At 48.9% G+C, this 17,524-nt stretch overlaps 1 protein-coding gene across 1 annotated transcript in view; it reads right to left on the bottom strand.

Moving 5' to 3' along the window:
• The window catches only part of LOC101388001 (mucin-16), an 80,328-nt gene extending 63,270 nt beyond the window's left edge, over nucleotides 1-17,058 (bottom strand). The window contains exons 1-6 of the mRNA XM_087425286.1: nucleotides 11,780-17,058; nucleotides 9,968-10,081; nucleotides 4,026-8,276; nucleotides 2,738-2,862; nucleotides 2,580-2,647; nucleotides 70-242 (exon numbers count right to left, since the gene is read on the bottom strand). Of these exons, the coding sequence (XP_087281412.1) occupies nucleotides 70-242; nucleotides 2,580-2,647; nucleotides 2,738-2,862; nucleotides 4,026-8,276; nucleotides 9,968-10,081; nucleotides 11,780-16,997 (9,949 nt within the window). The 5' untranslated portion in view covers nucleotides 16,998-17,058. The remainder of the gene's footprint in view (nucleotides 1-69; nucleotides 243-2,579; nucleotides 2,648-2,737; nucleotides 2,863-4,025; nucleotides 8,277-9,967; nucleotides 10,082-11,779) is intronic.
• Between the last annotated feature and the right edge of the window lie 466 nt (nucleotides 17,059-17,524).

Here is a 17,524-nt window from a genome sequence, read left to right as displayed (position 1 = left end):
GAAATTGCGCTGCAAGGAGACCCCATCTGGGGAGCAAGAGGAGACCCCAGCTGCAGAAGAGAAACTCACCATTGACATAGAGACTGTTCCTGTCCAGGGTATAGGGTCCCAGCCGAGTGACACCATGGGTCTTCTGGCTTAGCTCCCAGTACAGCCGTTCTCTGTCCAGCCTGAAGCCTGTGGGATCTGGGCGGTAAGTGCAGACCATGTCCGTTTTGGTGCTTCTTTCATCCTTTTCAGCCCTGGAGAAGGAGAAACATGGGAATAGGGATGTGCAGAGACACTTGAAAGTTGGATGCTCTTGACAACTCCTTCCTCAATTGTACCCCTTGGTTTTGACACCAGAACTCTTCCCTGGGTTTCATCTGCTTTCTCGAACACATCTTTTCTGTCTCATGTGGGGATCCAGACCCCTCACCTTCTTAAATGCAGCATTCTCCAGGGCTACTCCTTAGCTAGCTTTCTTCTGCTGCTCCTCATTCTTTTTATTAATTGGTTCAAGCTCATTGTTTCCATTACCAGTCCCTAGAACACTCCCTGTCCACTCATGAAGGTAAATACACATGGTGACCACTCTAGTAACAGCTGAGTCCTGCTTGGGCCATGGGGTTGGGGATGTGGATCTCCCAGGGAGGAAAATCCTGAGAATCCTGGGGCCAGGCAGCATGTGGAAGGGAAAAAACAGGAGGGTTGTTGACCTTTGGGAAGGTGAGTGCATCACCCTCATGACTGGCAGTGCAACAACCATCACGGAGCCTGAAAAGGGGAACTTTATTTCAAGTTGGTGGATCCCAAGGCTGAGGTCAGCTCTTTGGGAACACATTTTGGGCAGGCAACCAAATTTGGAGAAAAACAGAGAAAATGAGTTGGGAAGTAATAAGGGGGCAATGCGGTTCAAAAATACCTTTGTCCTGAATTTGAGCTGATCCTACAGTGATTCACCCAAAGCAGGGGCTTTACAGGTAGGAAGAAAGATCCCCTTCTTCTCTTGCCTGGGAATTCTGCTTGCTATTATCCATGCTATTCAAAGCATTCCCATTTTATGCCCATATAGTGTAGTGCAGCGGTTCTCAAGCGTGGTCCAGGGACCCCTGGTGTTCCCAAAATTTTACAGGGCATCCACCAAGTAAAACATATTTTTATGATAATACTAAGACATTATTTTCACTTTTTTTCTCGCAGGTGTATACAGTGAAATTTTTTCCAGAGGTCACTAGATGAAATATTGTAAAAGATTGAATGCAAAAGCAGATATCCTGCTGTCTCTTACTAAGCCAAACATTAAAAAGATCTGCAAAAATATAAACAATGATCTTCTTCTTAAAATGTTTTTTAAGCGGGAAACGAATATGGCTATTGTTCATAAAAATATGTTATGTTAACATGTAATGAGTTTATTATTTTAATGAATTAATGAGTAAATATTTATAAAATTTCTGTTTTAATTTTTAATACAGTAAATTTGGGCAGATATAATCCCCAAGTCCAAAGGCTCTTGGGAGTTCTGAGTACTTTTTAAGAATGTAAATGTTGTTGATCCCAGAGAGATTGCATTCTGCTGCTATCCTGGCTAAAGGTAGGGATTCTAGATCCAGAACACCTCAGTTCAAATCCTGGCTCTTCTGAAGCAAGCAACTTGACTGCTCTGAATCTCAGTGTTCTCATCTGCAAGGTGGGATAATAATCGTGTTGTTGTGAGGATGAAATGGATGAAAACATGTAAACCCCTTAGATTATTGGGTGGCATGTAGTGTGGACAATATTATTATTATTGATTCCCCATGTTATGGAGAGATGGGGACAGGTGTGATGAGTGCAGCTCATTTGAGGACAGTTTTATTCTAGAATACTCCTGGAATCTCTCCTCATGGCGCAATAGGGGTAGAGGACCCACCTTTCTGGCAGGACGATTTGAGTTGGCTGGATGGAGGACCCCACAGAGAGGCCACAGGGGCATGAAGTGTCAGGAAAGGGTCCTGAGCCCACTGACCTCAGAGGACACCAGATGGACACAGACAGAGAGGAAGAGACAGGCCATTTCTGCAGAGATCAGGTCCATTTGAATTTTTAAATTGCAATATGTGCTGCCAGGACCCAATATTTGGTTTGTTTTTCTCTTTGGTTCAGTAAGACTTCCTTGGGAAAGTCCCTACCTATTTTCAGGGAATACACTGTAGAACTGCAGTGTCCAGAGTTTGTCCCCAATAGGGTAGAGATGAGCTGGGGCAGGGAAAGTGTCAGGGATTCTGGGGACACGGTTGGTAAAGATGCTACACCAGCTGGTACTATGAGATTCCATTAATTGAGCACTCACAATGGGCCAGGCAACCCCGAGAGTAGGGTACTGTTATTATCACCATTTTATAGACAATGTGATTAAAGAACAGAAAGGTTATGTGACTTGCCCAGGGTCACACAGCTAGCAAATGGGAGAGCAGGGGTTCAAACCCAGGCACTTTGGATCCGCTAGGATATACTGTCTCTCAGCAAAGGCCCAAGTAGCTGTGGTTGACCAGAGTGTGGGGGACCAAGAAAGAAGAGAACTAGGGTTTCTGCAGGTGCTTTGGAGGAGGTCTCACCTGAGCAAGGTCAATCTGCAGCCAGCATAGAGGAAACCAACGCTGCTGTTCTTGAACAAGGGCTCGAGCTGGGAGAGAATCAGAACATGAGCAGGAGGGCCAAGACAGCAGAGTGGGGCAGGGTTGGGACGAGGTAGGCATTGGTGGGGGGCTCTCACCAGGTGCTGCAGGTGTCTCTCAGTGGCACTGAATATCTCAGAGCCCAAGTTTCCCATGACCTCCGTGTAGCGCAGGTTGGTGATGGTGAAGTTGACAGTAAAAGGCATCAAGAAAGGAGCTGCATCTGCCGGGTGGGGTGAAGAGTAAAATGAGGCCAGGCCTGAGTCAGGCCTGGGGCTGGGGGTGGGAGCTAAGGCTCTGAGGACACACCCTAACACTGGTGCTGAGTTGGGGTCTGGCCTAGGCTGTCCTACTTGAGACATCTTGTGGAGCAGTCACTGTCTAAAACCCTCCACATAGGGTGACCAACCATTCCAGTTTGCCCAGGACTATGTGGGTTCTTGGAATGCAGATTTTCAGTTTTAAAAGTGTGATGGTCCTGGGCAAAGTGGGATGAGTTGGTCCCCCTACTTCCACATCCCTTTGGCTCGTAAGGGTAACAGTTCAGCACATGCCAGCATTTGCATCTCTTTGTCTTGGGGAAATTAACAGGCCCAGGGAGCATCCCTCTAGCAATGATTGATGGGAGTAGGTGGATAAATACCCCAGCACCCTCATCCCTTGGAGATGGCATGACTCCAAGGTGCTTGTTCTGTGCATTCTCCCAGGGCTCCCCTCCAGCCTCCAGAACTGTGAGACAATAAATTCTGTTGTTTAAGACACTCAGTTTGTGGCATTTTTTTATGGCAGCCCTAAAAAACTAACTCACCAAATGGCACAACAATGCCTTTTCTAAGTATCCCAAAAGAATTAGAAACAGAGACTCAAACAGACTTGTACACCCATGTTTGTAGCAGTATTATTCACAATAGTCAAAAGGTGGAAATGGCTCAAGTGTCCATCAACGGATGAATGGACAGATAAAATTTGGTATGTCCATACAATTAAATATTATTTATCTGTAAACAAGAATGAAGTTCTGATACATACCATGACATGGACGAACCTTGAAGACCTTATGCTAAGTGAAATAAGCCAGAAACAAAAGGACAAGTATATTATATGACTCCACTTATATGAGATATCTATAATAGGTAAATTCATGGAGACGGTAAGCAGATTACCAGGGCCTGAATGGGGTGGGAAAGGGGAGTTATTGTCTGATGGGTACACAGATCCTGTTTGGGGTAATAAAAAAGTTTTGGAAACAGATAGAAGCGATGGTTGCACAAAACATGAATGTAATTAATGCTGCTGAACTGTCCATTTAAAATGGTTAAAATGGCAAATATTATGTGTATATTGTATGTGTATAAGTGTAACCACAATAAAAAATGTTATTCTTACTTGTTCCTGAAGTCACACTCACAGAAGCCAAGGTGGACATCCTATGTGTGGTCACAGGGACAAAAGGACTTCCAGCCAGTGTATTGAAGGTGGTTGTGGTCTTGGCCACGGTGGGGCCTGAACCTGTGGCAGCTAAATTAGTGGTCTCAACAGTTGTACTTTCCAGGGTAGTAGTTGAACTTGATCCTTCTCCGTGACTGGTTTTAGGTGGTGTTGGGGTCTCTGATGTTACCAAGGACACAGTGTCCCCTGTCACAGTCTTGGAAAATTCTGGGAGTCCAACTGAGGTTGCAAGTGGTGAGGTTTCTGTGCTCCAGGAAGTTACAGTATGATGTTCACCGGCTCTTGTGGGGGTGCTGGCAGGCCCAAGAACACCAGGGGAAACAGTCATAGTTGAGATACTTGTACTGGCCTCTGCTGTAGGAACAGTGGCCAATAAGCCTGTGGTCTCTGATAAACCAGGGGAGAGAGTTGAAGTTGAAACAGTTGTGCTGATGTCTGTCCCAGGATGTGTGGAAGGTGAGGCTGTTTCTGTAGGAACACGAAATGAAACAGTTGGACCTAGATCAATTCTGCTGGTCTCAGTCACAGGTGTGATGAAGGATGTTGTTTCTGGTGGACCGAGGGAAACAGTCTGAGATGGAAGAGCTACACTAATCTCCAACCCAGATTGGATGGATGGTGAGGCTGTGGTCTCTGGTAAATGAGGAAAAACAGTTGAAGCAGGAAAATTTGTGCTTGTCTCTGCACCAGGGTAGGTGACCAATAAGGCTGTGGTCATTGGTTCACCAGAAGAGAGAGTCAGAGTTGGAATAGTCATACTGGCAGCTGTCTCAGAACTAGTGACCTGTGAGGTCACCATATCTGGTACACCAGGGGAGACAGTGGGAGTTACAACAGCTGAGCTGGCTTCTACCCTAAGGCTGGTGGCCATTGAGGGTGTGGTGTCTGATTCACTATGGGAAACATTCGAGGATGTTTGGGGAACAGTTGGGCTGGTCTCTGCAGGATGGGTGACAAATGAGACTGTTGTATCTGGCTTCCCAGAGAAAACAGTCAGAGTTGGAACAGCTGAACTGACTTCTGTCCCAGAATGAGTGACCCACGAGGTTGTAGTCTTTGGTTCACGTGAGTAATCAGTCAGAGTTGGAAAAGTACTGGTCTCTGCCCCAGAATTAGTGGGCTGTGAGGTCACCACCCTTGGTACACCAGGTGAGACAGTTGTAGCTGGAACAGCTGAACTGGCTTCTGCCCCAGAACTTGTGGCTGTTGAGCGTGTGGCATCTGATTCACTATGGAAAACATTGGGGGTTTTTTTAGCAACAGTTGGGCTTGTCTTTGCAGGATGAGTGACCAATGAGACTGTTGTATCTGGCTCCACAGGTGAAACAGTCAGAGTTGGAACAGCTGAACCGGCTTCTATCTCAGAATGAGTGACCCATGAGGCTGTGGTCTCTGGTTCATGTGGGGAATCAGTTATAGTTGTAAAAGTTATGCTTGTCTCTGCTTCAGAACTAGTGACCAATGACGTCATCATATTTAGTACATCAGAGGAAACAGCTGTAGTTGGAATAGCTGAACTGGCTTCTGCCCCAGGATTGATGGTCACTGAGGATGTGGTGTCTGATTCAACACAGGGAAAATTTAGAGTTGTTCTGGAAACAGGTGTGCTGGTCTCTGTGGAATGAGTGACCCATGAAGCTATTGTATCTGGCTCACTAGAGGAAACAGTCAAAGTTGGAACAGCTGAACTGGCTTCTGTCCCAGAATGGGTGACCCATGAGGCTTTTGTCTCTGGTTCATGTGGAGAATCAGTCAGAGTTGAAAAAGTTGTACTGGTCTCTGCCCCAGAAGTGGTGACCATTGAGATTTCCACCCCTGATATACCAGAGGGAACAGTCAGAGTTGGTATGGCTGAACTGGTCTGCATCCCAAGATGAGTGGCCAATGAGGCTGTGGTTGCTGGTTCACCAGGAGAAAGAGTCAGAGTTGGAATAGCCATACTGGTGTCTGTTTCAGAACTAGTGACCTGTAAGGTCACCATATGTGGTACACGAGAGGAGACAGTGGGAGTTGCAACAGCTGAACTGGTTTCTGTCCCAGGGCTGGTGGTCAATGAGGGTGTGGTGTCTGACTCCCTATGGGAAACATTGGGTGTTGTTTGGGGAAGAGTTGGGCTGCTCTCTGCAGAATGGGTGACAAATGAGACTGTTGTATCTGGCTCCCCAGATGAAACAGTCAAAGTTGGAACAGCTGAACTGGCTTCTCTCCCAGAATGAGTGACCCATGAGGTTGTGGTCTTTGGTTCATGTGAGTAATCAGTCAGAGTTGGAAAAATTGTGCTGGTCTCTGCCCCAGAACTAGTGGCCTGTGAGGTCACCACCCCTGGTGCACCAGGTGAGACAGTTGTAGCTGGAACAGCTGAACTGGCTTCTGCCCCAGGACTGGTGGCCATTGAGAGTGTGGTGTCTGATTCACTATGCAAAATATTTGGAGTTATTCTGGAAACAGGTGTGCTGGTCTCTGCAGAATGGGTGACCCATGAGGCTGTTGTCTCTGGTTCACGTGGGGAATCAGTCAGAGTTGTAAAAGTTGTACTGGTCTCTGCCCCAGAACTGGTGACCAGTGAAACAGTCAGAGCTGGGATGGTTGAACCGGTCTGTGCTTCAGAATGGGTAACCCATGAGACTGTGTTTGCTGGTTCACCAGAAGAAAGAGTCAGAGGTGGAATAATTATACTGGCATCTGTTCCAGAACTAGTGGCTTTTGAGGTCTCCATATCTGGTACACCAGGGAACATAGGTGTAGTTGAAACAACTGATCTGACTTCTGTCCCAAGGCTGCTGGCCACTGAGGGTGTGCTGTCTGATTCACTGTGGGAAACACTGGAGGTTGTCCTGGGAGCAATTGGGCTGGACTCTGCAGGATGGGTGACCAATGAGATTGTTGTACCTGCTTCTTGCAGGGATTCAGTCAGAGTTGAAAAAGTTGTACTGGTGTCTGTCACAGAACTAGTGACCAGTAAGGTCACCATAGCTTGTACATCAGGTGAGGTAGTCATCTTTGGAATGGCTGAACTGTCTTCTGCCCCAGGGCTGGTGGCTGTTGAAGATGTGGTGTCTAATTCACTATGGGAAAAATTCGGAGTTGGTCTAGAAACAGGTGTCCCAGTCTCTGAGGAATAGTCCCATGAGGCTGTTGTATCTGGCTCACGAGGAGAGACAGTCAAAGTCGGAACAAAGGAACCAGCTTCTGTCCCAGGATAGGTGACCCACGAAGCTGTTGTCTCTGGTTTGTGCGGAGAATCAGTCACAGCTGAAAAAGTTGTACTAATATCTTCCCCAGAACTGGTGACCAGTGAGATTTCTACTCTTGATACACCAGGGGAGAGAGTCAGAGCTGGAATAGCTGAACTGATCTGTTCCCCAGGATGGGTAACCAATGAGACTGTTGTATCTAGCTCACCAGGAGAAACAGTCAGAGTTTGATTAGCTGGGCTGGTCTCTGCCCCAGAACCAGTATCCAGTGAGGTCACCAGCCCTGGCACACTAGGGGAGACAGTTGAAGTTGGAATGGATGAACTGCTCTGTGCCTCCAGATGGGTACCCCATGAGGCTATGGTCTCTTGATCACCTTGGGAATCAGTCAGAGTTGAAATAACCATACTTGTCTCTGCCCCAGGACTAGTTACCTGTGAGGTCATCATCCCTGGTACATCAGGGGAGACAGTCAGAGTTGGAACAGTTGAACTCACTTTTTCTCCAGAACTGGTAGCTGTTGGGGATGTGCTGTCTGCATCACTATGGGAAACATTCAGGGTTGCCCTGGAAACAGTTGAGCTGGTCTCTGCAGGATGGGTGACCCATGAAGTTGTGGTCTCTGTCTCACCAAGGGAAACAGTCAGAGTTGGAACAGCTGAACTTGTCTCTTCCCCAGAACTAGGGTCCAGTGAGGATGTGGTCTCTGATCCTCTATTGAAAATAGATGGGGTTGTCCTGGGAACTGCTGTGCTGGTTTCTGCTCTAGGTCTAGTGACCAACAAGGCTGTCATCTCTGGAACATCAGGGGAAACATCTGGAGTTGTGATGGTCACTCCTGCTGTGCCTGTGCTGGCCATTTTACTGGATGTCCTGTGGAGAGTCAGCATTCCTGAAGTGGGACTAGAGACTCTGGTGGTCAAAGGTACTGTGGAGGTGGTCTTCGGAGCTGTGGTGGTGGTCTCTGCCCTCTCTGCCCCTCCTGTTGGTAGTCCTGTGAATTGTGGGATGGACACACAATTTGGACAAAATGATCACCACTTACTGAACTGGCAGTAGTTTATTTTTTCTCCATAGGAGGAAAGAGAGAGAAATGTCTCTACCCAGGATGTGCCTGTGATGCTTCTGGAATGGGAAAAGGAATTGTGATTGGCACTCCTCTGCATTACCAGCCTCATCTTGGGTCGTAACTCCTCTATGAAATCTTGACCACTCTCTGGTCTCCTCCAGCCACTGAGCCTTTGTTCAAGCTGTTTTCTCTGCCTGCCATGCTCATCTCTCGTTAGATTACTTACATTCTGCCCCTCTTCAAATGCCAGCTGAAATATACCTCTACAAATTGATGTCAGAATTCATCTCTCCCTTCTCAATACTTCCTTATCATACTGTCTAAACTTGTATTGTGCCACTTCTCACAGTTTGCTTGGTAATAGCTATTAATGTCTGACTGTTTGGCATACAGTAGATGATCAACAAATATTTTTTGAATGAATGAGTGAATAAATTAATGAATAAATACATGAATGGGTGTATACATAGGCAAGTCTCCTCCGACTTGAGAGAGATCATGTATCATTGTGCTTAAGAGCTTGGGTTCTGGAACAGATAGTCCTGCACTAAGACTCTGGCTCCCCCACTAAATAGATGTGTTACCAAATCCTACCTGACCTCCATTTTCTCATCTATAAAGTAGGGCTAAGTACAGTGCCATCTCAGAGTGTTGATAAAAATGCACCAAGCAAAGTGCCTCCTGGATCACAATAAGACTTTACTGTTACTACTGATACTATTATCTGCTGCTGTTACTGCCACTGCTGTTACCACCTACTACTGTTACTACTATCACTGCTACTACCTACCATTACTGCTGTTACTACTACTATTACCACCTATTACTGTTGTTATTACTACTGTTACTATTATTACTCTTACTGACCATTACTATAGTTATTGCTATGGCTACTACTGCTGCTGCATATTATTGCTACTGTTACTACTACTTCTACTTTTTATACCTCTGCTACAAAACAAACTTTTACTGAATTGAATTTGCCAGGAACCACACTAGGTGGCCAAGCTGATTGGAATTCAGCCTTGAAGCAGAGTAAAGTGGCATTGGCTGAGACAGAAGCCACTGACCTGGGCTTCAGAAAGTCGTTCCCAGGAGGGAGGAAGAACTACTTGGAGCGTCTCTATAAAGACCACAAAGTCTATTGAAGCTTGCTACAGGGAGAGGGACAAAATGAAGGGTATTTTGACTCTGATGAGGTAGCAATGTCCCTGTGTTGCTGATAATATCCTAAAAACCACATTTCTGAGAGGAGACATCCTAAAGTGTTTCATATGTATTTGATGATGATGATGATGAGCAGTTGCAGAGCACTTCACATGCTTTATCTCTTTGAACACACAAAAAGCGATTAGTAAGTGTTTTCAGTAAATTAAACTGGGTCAACTTTGTAAAGCTGACATATCCAACCTTGAACTAAACTCACTCAGTATGTTATGAGAGAAGGAAAAGTGGTAATATCCACCTGGTAAAATTAGACAACGATCCAGCTAAGACAGAGAAGCCCATGGCAACCCCACATAATACTTTCTTTAAATAAACACATATATCATCTCTCTGAAACAGGAAATAAGTCACAAGTGGGATTACTGGGAATTAAGCAAAGCTGAACCTACCTCTAAGACTAGCAGATGATGTGAGTGCCAGAGGGACACGAACTGGTCCCGTGGTGCCTCCATGTACTGCTTCATTGTGTATCTTTGTGACGTGCTCTATGATGCCTTCGGTCCCTGCAGGTGAGGGTGGGGAAGAAACCTGGGGTAACTCATCTCATCCAGAAGGAGAGTACCGTCTAAATGGATTCACTTAATTGACTATACAACTCAATTCTTCTCAAGTCCATTTATATGGACTTGAGCCAGGGCTATATGCCATAAGTGGCCACATTCGTTCATAGATCTATTCATCCACCCATAGATTCATCCATCTATCCCTATATCTACCCAACTATTTTTCCATCATCCTTTCCTTCTTATCTTTCCTTTTATCCTTTCCTTTTATTCCTTCTTCCTACCATGTATCCCTCTTTTTATGTTTCCTCTCTCCTTTCCTTTTAACTTTTCATTGCTCTTTTCTTCAATCTTAACTTCTTTCAATCTTCCCTTCCATCCATCCTTCCTTCTTTTCATCATTTCTTCCTTCTATATATCCATCTTTTCTTCCTTCCTTCCTCTCATACATCCAGCCTTTCTTCTTTCATGTATCCATCTCTCCATTCTTCCTTTCATCCTTCCCATCCAATCACACTTCTACTTTCTTAACATCCCACCCATCACTTGCTTACTAAACACCCATGACTCAACTACTGAGCCACGTTTTAAGACATGAGTCAATAGCCATCAATGTGTCTAACTTTATTGCAAAATTGTTAAAATTAGTTTGAGAGATAATCAAGTCATCCTCCTAAAGACATTGTCTAGTGAAGCAGCTGCTGGAGTAGTTGGAGGGTCTCTTTAGACTAGCGTCCAGAATAAAAGTTGGGATCAAATTTAACTTTTCAGAGGAATGGAATCCCCAAGAGGTTCTCTCCCTCATCTAATGGTCTCTTGGGGGTTGTTTCTCCTCCTAGACCTGGGTCCCTCCCACATCTGTAAGTGCTCAGTTCCCTTGATTTTCATTTGTTCACCATTTTCTTTCATCTTTCCCCTCCCTTTGACTCTGTTCTCAACATAGAAATATGCTCAACTCAAAGGGAGAATCCTTCCCCTGTATCTATGTAGTATTTTAGCTGTTGTTCTAGTCCTCTATACCTCACTGATGCTCCCTTCTTTAGCATCCCTGAGGACCCACATGTTGTCAAAGAATTTCTCACCTCATTTCAATTTGGCTATTCTATAGCATTTGACAGAACTGACCATTCCTCCTTCCTAAGACTCTCCCCTCCTATGGATACTGTGATGCCAGAATCTCTTGCTTTTCCTCCTACCTCTCGGAGCACTACTGCCTAGCCTAATGGCTAAGAGCATGGATTCCAGGTGCCACATAGTCTGAGTTCTTATCACTTGCCAACTTTGTGATCTTGAGCAAGTTACTTAACCTCTCTGCATCAGTTTACTCACCTGTAAAATGGGCTTATAACAGTCCTTTCTTCCAAATGCATTCCAATGAGAATTAAATAACTTAACAGAACAGTGCTTGACACAGAATAAGTGCTCTATAAACACTTGTTATTATTATTATTATCAGCAGCAGCAGCATTAGTAATAGTGTTAGAACATCTATCATGGTACTGTAACTATTCAACTACTTGCTTATTTACACTGTTTCCCCAATGCCTCTCCCAGTGCCTGGAACTGATCAACAAATTTTTGCTAAAATAATTTCTGATGCAGTAATAAACTCCTAATTAACTCCTTGTTACCTCTTAGGAAAGGATCCATTTCCTATGAGCCCAAAATAGTGGGAGTATAGGAGCAGTGGGTCCTTACTTGTCGACTGTGTTGAGTGTGGAAGAACATGAGAAGAACTTGTTCCTGTTCGCAAGACAACACTCTCTGTCATTCTGCCATCCATAATGGGTGATAAAGATGTCCTGAGTGGCTGGGTCCAAGTCTTCGAAGTACTGACCATAACCAAGGGTCCCTCAGCAGTACTGCTCTCTGCCTCAAGGTTGGTGCCCACTGTACGTGGGGTAGCTGGTGAGGAAGTAATTTCATGGAGAGCTGTGCTAGTTGAAGAGTCAGTGGAGGTGAAGGTTGAAAAGGGGAAAGGTGTTGAAGATGATGAAGGTAGGCTCTCTGCAACGGTGGACATAGTAGCAACCTCAGGACCTGATTCTGCCTTAGAAAATGAACTGGATGAGAAGGCAGCTGAGCTGGCATCAGGAACTCCAGGTGTGGCAAAGGAAGCCATGGGATCTGACAGAGAAGTCTTCAATATGTGAGCCAAAATGGTCTGAGCTGAAAACAACATATCTGTGCTTGGGTACTGAGTACTTTTGGAAATAGGCACAGAAAGCTTGGATGCCAGGAAGGGGGTTATCCTAGCAGACTCAGTAAAAGGGAGAGAATTATAAAAATGGGAGACAGTTTCCAGTGGAATTTCAGTAACATGTGAAGACGGAAGCTGGTCAGGGACTGACAACTTCAGAGAAGAGGTGGTATGAGGCTTGGAAATAACAGTAAGATGAGTGTATAGAGGAGAAAAAGAAGTGTTTTTGTGTGTGGTTAACCTGGAGTCCAAGGCTAGGCTTGTCTCCCTCAGTCCACGAGTCAGATGGGAAAGAGGCTTTGTCTCAAATCTTCTAGTCTGGAAGGAGGCAGGCAGTGACGTGGATAAAGTGGAATCCTCGAGAGAAAAAGAAGTAAAAACGGAATGTGTGGCTCTGTATGGCTCAGAGTGGCTTGTGATAGAAGAATGCAGTTCATGCCCAGAAATGATGGTCGAGAGAGTGGTTGAACCAGTATCGCTAGAAAAATGAGTTTTCTTTGGAGGAATTGAGGCTTTGGGAGTGGCCAGAATTACCGGGGTGGTGCGGATCGGACTTGAAGGTGAACTTGTCCCAGTTTCCCAGCCTGTACCCGGCGTGCCTGTGCTCTTCACCAGGCCAGGGCTGAGAACTGAGGTCACAGGCGCGGGCCAGGAGGTCCTACTCCCTGGAAATGAGGAGGAGCCCGGGGAAGGGGCCGCCACGGCGCGCAAGCCAACTGGGGGAGAGGGAGTGCTGGTGTCTTGCCCAGAGGGAGGGCTCGTCCATGACACCTCCCCAGGACCTCTGCTCGTGGGAGCGGTCATCTCTGAGGGTGTAAACCTCTGAGTCCCAGCCGAGTGAGTCCCTGCCCCGGAGGCTGTGGTTGATGCGTCCGAGGGAAGTGTGCCTTGGGATGTAGCCCCGGGGGGACCCGTCTGGGTGGTGACGGTCTCTCCTGCAGATGCCGTGGCCATGGCGGTGGTAGAGAGCCTGCCCGTGACTCCTGCAGGGCTGTCTGGTGACACGGTGGACCGAGCGAGGTCCGGGATGGAGGTCCTGCCGGAGGAGATGGCTTCTGTCCTGGAGCCGTCAGTTGTGGCACCAGTGGACACTTCGGGAAGAAGAGAGGTGGTCTCGGTGGCTGAGCCGGTCCGCTGGGAGGCGCTGGTCTCCCTCAGTGCGGGGCTGGGGGAGGACCCCGACTCCTCCCCGCGCTTGGTGTTTTCAGAAGAGCCAGGCGTCGATGCGGACCCCGCGGTGTCCCTTACGGTGGACGAGGTTCCCCCCGGAGACGTGACTTTGGATGGCTCTGAGCCAGCTGGGGCAGCGGAACGTGACTCCTCTTCAGGACTGGTGGCCACCACGTGGGGGACTGCTGTGCTCTCGGCAAGGCGGCCGGCCTCTGTGCCTGTGGAGGCTTCGGGAGTGGCCAGGGTCTCCGGGGTGGTGCGGATCGGACTTGAAGGCGAACTTGTCCCAGTTTGCCACCCTGTACCCAGCGTGCCTGTGCTCTTCACCAGGCCAGGGCTGAGAACTGAGGTCACAGGCCCGGGCCAGGAGGTCCTACTCCCTGGAAATGAGGAGGAGCCCGGGGAAGGGGCCGCCACGGCGCGCAAGCCAACTGGGGGAGAGGGAGTGCTGGTGTCTTGCCCAGAGGGAGGGCTCGTCCATGACACCTCCCCAGGACCTCTGCTCGTGGGAGCGGTCATCTCTGAGGGTGTAAACCTCTGAGTCCCAGCCGAGTGAGTCCCTGCCCCGGAGGCTGTGGTTGATGCGTCCGAGGGAAGTGTGCCTTGGGATGTAGCCCCGGGGGGACCCGTCTGGGTGGTGACGGTCTCTCCTGCAGATGCCGTGGCCATGGCGGTGGTAGAGAGCCTGCCCGTGACTCCTGCAGGGCTGTCTGGTGACACGGTGGACCGAGCGAGGTCCGGGATGGAGGTCCTGCCAGAGGAGATGGCTTCTGTCCTGGAGCCGTCAGTTGTGGCACCAGTGGACACTTCGGGAAGAAGAGAGGTGGTCTCGGTGGCTGAGCCGGTCCGCTGGGAGGCGCTGGTCTCCCTCAGTGCGGGGCTTGGGGAGGACACCGACTCCTCCCCGCGCTTGGTGGTTTCAGAAGAGCCAGGCGTCGATGCGGACCCCGCGGTGTCCCTTACGGTGGACGAGGTTCCCCCCGGAGACGTGACTTTGGATGGCTCTGAGCCAGCTGGGACAGCGGAACGTGACACCTCCTCAGGACTGGTGGCCACCACGTGGGGGACTGCTGTGCTCTCGGCAAGGCGGCCGGCCTCTGTGCCTGTGGAGGCTTCGGGAGTGGCCAGGGTCTCCGGGGTGGTGCGGATCGGACTTGAAGGCGAACTTGTCCCAGTTTGCCAGCCTGTACCCAGCGTGCCTGTGCTCTTCACCGGGCCAGGGCTGAGAACTGAGGTCACAGGCCCGGGCCAGGAGGTCCTACTCCCTGGAAACGAGGAGGAGCCCGGGGAAGGGGCCGCCACGGCGCGCGAGCCAACTGGGGGAGAGGGAGTGCTGGTGTCTTGCCCAGAGGGAGGGCTCGTCCATGACACCTCCCCAGGACCTCTGCTCGTGGGTTCGGTCATCTCTGAGGGTGTAAACTTCTGAGTCCCAGCCGAGTGAGTCCCTGCCCCGGAGGCTGTGGTTGATGCGTCCGAGGGAAGTGTGCCTTGGGATGTAGCCCCAGGGGGACCCGTCTGGGTGGTGACGGTCTCTCCTGCAGATGCCGTGGCCATGGCGGTGGTAGAGAGCCTGCCCGTGACTCCTGCAGGGCTGTCTGGTGACACGGTGGACCGAGCGAGGTCCGGGATGGAGGTCCTGCCGGAGGAGATGGCTTCTGTCCTGGAGCCGTCAGTTGTGGCACCAGTGGACACTTCGGGAAGAAGAGAGGTGGTCTCGGTGGCTGAGCCGGTCCGCTGGGAGGCGCTGGTCTCCCTCAGTGCGGGGCTGGGGGAGGACACCGACTCCTCCCCGCGCTTGGTGGTTTCAGAAGAGCCAGGCGTCGATGCGGACCCCGCGGTGTCCCTTACGGTGGACGAGGTTCCCCCCGGAGACGTGACTTTGGATGGCTCTGAGCCAGCTGGGACAGCGGAACGTGACACCTCCTCAGGACTGGTGGCCACCACGTGGGGGACTGCTGTGCTCTCGGCAAGGCGGCCGGCCTCTGTGCCTGTGGAGGCTTCGGGAGTGGCCAGGGTCTCCGGGGTGGTGCGGATCGGACTTGAAGGCGAACTTGTCCCAGTTTGCCAGCCTGTACCCAGCGTGCCTGTGCTCTTCACCGGGCCAGGGCTGAGAACTGAGGTCACAGGCCCGGGCCAGGAGGTCCTACTCCCTGGAAACGAGGAGGAGCCCGGGGAAGGGGCCGCCACGGCACGCGAGCCAACTGGGGGAGAGGGAGTGCTGGTGTCTTGCCCAGAGGGAGGGCTCGTCCATGACACCTCCCCAGGACCTCTGCTCGTGGGAGCGGTCATCTCTGAGGGTGTAAACCTCTGAGTCCCAGCCGAGTGAGTCCCTGCCCCGGAGGCTGTGGTTGATGCGTCTGAGGGAACTGTGCCTTGGGATGTAGCCCCGGGGGGAACCTTCTGGTTCTTGGTGGTCTCTCCTGCAGATGCCGTGGCCATGGAGTTTGTTGAGAGCCTACCCTTTTCTCCTTCAGGGATGTTTGTTGACTTCGAAGCCGCATTCCTCTCTATATAGATGCTTGATGTTCCTCTTTTCGCAGAGGACATGTTTAGGGAGTGGATATTCCCTGTACTGTTTTCTCTTGATGTTGATGGTTGTCCAAGAGGAGAAGTTGTACATGTGCCTATTTTAGAACTTGTTTCTTTTGTATTAATTTTCACCAGAAATGGCACAGCTGTTTTAGCTTCTCTCCTTTCTCTCTTTTCCATAGTCTCCGTATTCATGGAGGCGATGAGTCTATGGACAGAGTTTATGGTGGACTCTGACCCTGTTGGAGCATATGACATCAGAGCATCACTGTTGCTTATTTTGTTGTCTCCTGCAGAGTTGGGTTTAGGAGAGGCCAAGGGGTATTTGGCGTGTGAGTGAGTCCTTTCCAGTCTGGTACCATCCCTGGAATTTTGAGTCCCTCTAGGTAATAAGTCAAGTGGGAAAGAAGATTCTGTCACAAATAATGGATTCGTACTTCTTGCATGTTTAAAGGCAGCAGTTGTGGCCTCTGATGAAATCAAAGACATTGAGTCATTTTCCTTGTAAACCATCAAATCCACGTCTATCTCCTTTGCTGCTGTCATTGCTGCAGAAATATGATTTGTGTCCCAGATGCTCCCTGTTCTATCACCCTCTGTCTTTGAGGTCTCAGTGGAAGCAGTGTATTTATCACTGACTGGACCATCTGTGGTCTTTACAGTGACTGGGTCTGTAGACGCTTCCCTGACAAAAGTTCCTTTTGTGGAACTCATCCTTAGAGAACTGAATCCTGGAACGATACTTTCAGCAGAAGACTTCCTGCAGGGAGTTCCATTTGTCTGGACATGAGGTAATGAGCTGGTTCTATGCTCTGAATTTGTCATTTCTCTAGAGGGTGACTCAGGGAGGGCAGAGGTCATCATCTTCAAGAACTGGGTGGTTCTTCCCTTAATCAAAGATGTACGATTGGCCGTGGTCTTACCTAAGGATGTAAAGGGCTGGACACTTTTCTTCCCCACGGCCTCACCTGCAGATGTCTCCCGTGGCGAACTGATGCTGTTAGGTCCAGAATCCATCTCCAGTGTGGTTTCAGTGCTACTGCCCCTTCTTGTCAAAGATGGGGTAGGAGCAGTTGACACAGGGAGTCCTGTGGGTTCAAGCATGGAGGTGTCAACATCTGCCTTGGGATGGAGGCTGTGGGAGATCAAAATTTGGCCACCCTGAAATATATCTCTTTACCTTGATTGTTTTCTCTGAAAGACATTTCACCTCCCCCACTAACTGCCTAAAGAATTTGACATGGTGGCTCCTTCCTAGAACAGATCTTCTATCATGATGGCTGTAATGATAATGTAAAATAGATGTTACAATGGGAGGGGCACCAAGCTCCTTTTATCAAAAAACTCTATCTCTCCCTGACCACATTATCTATAGATGACCCTGAAAAGAATTGTCCTCCTGCCCTCTGAAGTCCCAGGCCACTACCCACCCCAACACGCTCCTCGCCTTTAGCTGCAATACTTAAGCAAGCAGCTTAGACAGAAGGATGAGTTGCTCATTTCTGAGTTTCTCCCATGTACACATGTTATTAAACTTGGTATTA

The sequence above is a fragment of the Ceratotherium simum genome, chromosome 39 (genome assembly GCF_057802395.1).
Source record: "Ceratotherium simum simum isolate JZ-2026a chromosome 39, ASM5780239v1, whole genome shotgun sequence".
Taxonomy (NCBI): domain Eukaryota; kingdom Metazoa; phylum Chordata; class Mammalia; order Perissodactyla; family Rhinocerotidae; genus Ceratotherium; species Ceratotherium simum.
Note: the sequence above shows the minus strand (reverse complement) of the source record. Positions and strands in the feature narration are given on the sequence as shown.